The following is a 4,866-nucleotide window of genomic DNA, read 5'->3' on the forward strand; positions in this document are numbered from 1 at the left end:
TATTAAATTATATCATTGTGACAAAAACGTTAATAATAACACATTTGTATTATAAGACTACCTTAATCATGACAACTCACATGTCTTATTTGAAGGAATGATATATACTTAAATCATAAAAGAAAAAAAAAAAAGACAAGAAAAGAAAGGAGAGAAGGTTACAAAATAATCACTATTAAATCAGCCTTTAAGTAAGCTTTTTTTTTTTTTTTTTTTCATGTGTTTATTTATTGAAGGGATGAAATTAATTATATTCAAAAGTAGTAGGGTCTGATGAAGAGAATGGGAATGTTAAACTCCTTTTGAGTTAATTATAAAGACTTGTTTCCCATCATTGGTCATCCAATGAACTGATCCATTAATAAACTCCATAAATGAACTCATTATGTGAGAATTGAGATTGAGATTTTAAAAAAATAATTTATTTTCTTTTAATTTCTTGGAAATTACAATTAGAAAAATATGAGAAATTGTGGGCCAAAAGAGAGGGTTCTCTTCCACATATGAAACCTATTCATTTTAGAACAAAAAACAAAAACACAAAAACACAAACCACAATGCAGATGCAAAAACTCTATAGCTAGGGTTCTCCTTTGATAGTAAAAACATTATCCTTCAAGGAAATCCACCTCCTGCACCGGCCCCACCACCAAACCCTCCGCCTGCTCCGCCCCCAAGCCCGCCCCCGCCGCCAAACCCTCCTCCACCGCCAGCACCACCACCACCACCAAGTCCTCCTCCTCCACCGGCCCCTCCTCCGAATCCTGCTCCACCTCCAAAACCGCTCCCTCCGCCTAGTCCACCGCCTCCTCCTCCACCAAACCCTCCTCCACCACCGGCACCACCACCAAGACCGCCACCAAATCCAGATCCTCCACCAAAACCACCTCCCGAACCACCGCCTAACCCTCCGCCTCCGCCTCCACCGAACCCTCCACCACCACCGCCCCCAAATCCGGGACGGCGGAAGAACTTCTCATCTTCAAAAGAGGCAGTACTCAACTTGCGAGCCCCAGAAGTGGTGCAGAGGAAAGCACCAAGAAGCACAACAAAGACAATCTTGGAAGTCATATTGTAACACACAATAATTGGTTTTGGATATTGGATGATGAGGCAGGAAGTTGTTTATATAGGAAGAAAAATGAGAGGCTAACAGTTGAGAAGTGCTTTAAATTACATCACTCTCTCATCCATAAACTGTATCTGCCATATTGTTAATTTAATGACTAAGCAAATTGAAGGCCTTTTTTTGTTCCAACAAGCAATCCATTCATGTCCAGCTTTGACTTTTTCATCAATGTATACAAATTATTAGAAATAGTCATTCACACTCTTATCTTATGATATCAACTTTCTCATGAAATAGGGAAAAAGTGCTTTTTTATTTTTCTTCTCTGCATCTGTCCTAATTGCATGGGATAGCATTTATAATTGGTATGTTGTTTCATTAACCAAACTACTTTTAAATATGTTTTTAGTCACTAATTTTGATGATATAAAAATTACATTTCAAAGTGTAAAATTAAATATTACATTAATTTTGAGTGATTAAAAATTTATTTTATAGTGATTTTGAATATGAAAAAAAGTAATTTTTAATCGTTTCAAAATCACTCCTAAACATATACTTAATTTATATAAATTTGGATCAAGTGTATAAATAGAGGTGTTTAAAAAAAGTGGTAACAATATGGTACTTCTGAAAGAATTTGCAAAAATAGAGTAGAAATTTTGGATTTATTAATTTCAGTCTCTTTTAGAGACGGAACTGCATAATCCAACAAAATTTTTGAAGAAAAATTCAGTCAAATGCGTCTAAGGGAGACTTCATTAGATTACTTTAATCTTCTCCTTTTTTTTTTTTTTTTTTTGTATGCTTCTAATTTATTTTTTTATGGTTCATTTTTTACATTTTTTGTTTATTAGGTTTCCTTAAGGAAGAACATATTTGGATTATAATTGTTATGGGATAACATATTTGGATTATAATTGTTATGGATAATTCTACGCGATAAAAGATAAAAGTAAAACATGGGAGTTAACTAATCCCAAAAAAAAAAAAAAATGGACCAAAGAGTGGTAGAAAGTGGGCCCAAGAGATTTCCTAAAACTAGGGAGAAAAGGAAGTTGGGCGAGGATCCAATTGGCTCGCCTCGTCCTCCAAGGTCAATTGAGCCTCAGCGGTCAGAAGGCTTGCGTCGGCCTCAGGGGCCAAGGCCGAGGCTAAGCCGAGGCCAAACCTAGTAAATCCCTCATGAGTGGCTGATCTAGATTGGTCCTCTATTCTGGAACATCTCTAGTAGCTCAAATCTAGCCCTGAGTGTCCTATTTTCAAATAAGAAAATGAAGTAGATTCCAGATCCTAAAAGGGATAAGAAAGACCTTTGACCTCCATTATAAATAGAGCATGGAAGCCCTGCAAAAGGTAAGTTCTGCCTCTCCATCTCTAGCTTGCTTTACCTGTTTTGCTAAATACTGACGTAAGCATTGGAGGTTTTGTGGCAAACACCAAATCGATGTTTTCTTTTCTTGTCTTGCAGGTCGTCTCCAAAATAATAAATTTACTGTTGAAGGCACGTGAAGATTAGGTGAGTTTCCTTGTCTAGATTTTTCCATCAACAATTGGCATTGTTGAAACGCATCTCAAAAGAACGTTCTGAGGCTTAGTTTTTTGTTGGTTTTATTACATAAAAGAGTTCGTTATTGCTTTATTTATCATTTTTTTAGGAAATGAGCAGTTGGGGTAGAATGAGCCAAAATTGAAGTAAAAAGACCATAATACTCCTTAGAAAGGCCAAACTTTGACCTAGAGCAAAGGATGCCAAAAGAAGGCTAAAAAGTGCAGAGTAAGGGCAGCACGACGCGCAACGACGCCATGCCTAGTGTATTTTCTTGAGAGGTTTATGTACAGATTTGTTGTTGTTTGTGATCTTTGGTGCGCCATTAAAAGCTTTTGACTATCATCCATTATTGTTTGTGTGCATCATGGAGAGTCTGCGGCCCGAAAACATATAATGGGCGATATTTAAAGAGCGTTGTGACGCTCACTTATAGTGCCATAGCGCTACGACATATTATGCTTTATTTAAGTTAATTTCTACCTTCTTTTGAAAGGGGGGTTTTAGGGTTATAGTTCATAGCTCGTCATGGCTTGAAGGAAGTGGAGATTTAAAGAGATTGTTAGGTTATGGAGATCTGGGCAAAGAAAACATTTTGGTGCTTCAAGGGAGTGGAAATTTAAAGAGATCGTTGGATTGCGATTCCGTATTTGAGGACAACGATTAAGAATCTGGCTTGCTTCTTCTTCCCTTTTTATTTCTGTTTCTTTGAGTTTTGATACATTGCGAATGGTCTATATTTGTGTTGTACTTATGAGTAACTGATTTGTAGTTTTAGGATTTATGATTTTCATTGTTAGATTGTTTTAAACAATATTGATTGTTTCTAATTGGAATTGATTGAATGCATAGGTTATTTTAACATGTTTATGTTCATTGCTTCAAATAATTAGCTATTGTTTGGATGAGAATCACTTGGTGTCTTGCTTGAGAGGGAGGGCATTGGGTTAGATCTAGCACGTTAAATTGTTAATCAAATATATACAAAAGTAATAGGAGATTTATAAAGATTTTAAAAAAAAAAAAAAAAAAAAGAGAGAGAGAGAATTCTAATTCTAAGCTTGAAAGAGGGTATCTGGATTAAGGATTTAAGTGTATAATTTGTGCAAAATCAATCTTAAGCATAAATAATCAATCTAATTTATCCATCAATGAGACCATAACCCTAAACGTGCCTTTGCTTGTTCTCATCTTGGTGTTATTTTTATTTGTTTCCTAGGATTAGATTAAATTAAAATACATCACAGTCCGATCCCGTAAATAAGATTAGGAGGATCTCTAGGTAGCTAAAAGAATTGAAAAACAAATTTTCAGAGGACGATACTCAATCTCTTAACCATTTTACTATATTACAATTTAATGTGTACGCTTGCACGTTATCAACCGTCTATTGTGAAGACAAGTTTATGATTTTAGCAAGCTTTAAAGAAGAACTGGGGGCTACATCAGAATGGGTGGACATAGTAGAGACGAGTCAAAGCAAGAAAAATGCCCGAGAAGAGTAGTAGAGTGATTGACAGAATATCCACTTGCCCTAAGTCCACCTCGCCCCCCAGGAAAAAGGCAGAGGCGAAAGTTGCGGCTTTGGAGGAAAAGGTAGAGACTTTTGATCGGAACTTGGCATAAATCATGAAAATCTTAGAAGCATAGAAACCTGCTTCGATCTTGGAGAAAAAGGCTAAGTCCATTTTGGTGCCTATACTTTGAAGTTTATTCAAGTTTAGTCTCTAGTCTCTGTAATTTCAATAAATCTAAAATTTAGCCTCCCAAGTTAAGTTTTTATCAAAATTGATTGAATAATAATGATAAATTTCATGCTAGAAAATAAAATATGTGAATATGTTTCAAAATTTATAGTAAAAATATTACAATAACAAAAAGATTTTTTTAAAAAATCATCCATACACTAATATTAGATACTAAAATTGAATAAACTTCAAAATATAAAGACAATAATGTATTGAACCATTTTTTTTTTAAATCCAACCACCTTGTATTGTGCACTATAGAAGCACCTACAGACTAAACTACATGCGCAGGGATTAACAAAATTTAATTTGAGTGTAAAATCTAAGAACCGAACTAACACCGATAATATCAAAAAGCACCTCCCACCGCTGCACTACATACAAATTCTGATTATAAAATTGATTTATATATATAGTAAACAATAGTCTAAATTTGTATTACAAATACAAAAAATCGATACTCTAACGAGGTACGTGTTTCTAACTCTTACATAAATCCG

General features: G+C 35.0%; 1 protein-coding gene across 1 annotated transcript; it reads right to left on the reverse strand.

The window, feature by feature from the left end:
- Nucleotides 1–400: 400 nt before the first annotated feature.
- LOC120091621 (uncharacterized) lies at nt 401–1,474 on the reverse strand. Its single transcript, XM_090306860.1, has one exon. It carries the CDS (start codon nt 1,069–1,071, stop codon nt 616–618), a length of 456 nt encoding a protein of 151 aa, XP_090162986.1. The 5' UTR covers nt 1,072–1,474; the 3' UTR covers nt 401–615.
- Between the last annotated feature and the right edge of the window lie 3,392 nt (nt 1,475–4,866).

The sequence above is a fragment of the Benincasa hispida genome, chromosome 11, assembly GCF_027475165.1.
Source record: "Benincasa hispida cultivar pf3 chromosome 11, pf3_genome.v1.1, whole genome shotgun sequence".
NCBI classification, from domain to species: domain Eukaryota; kingdom Viridiplantae; phylum Streptophyta; class Magnoliopsida; order Cucurbitales; family Cucurbitaceae; genus Benincasa; species Benincasa hispida.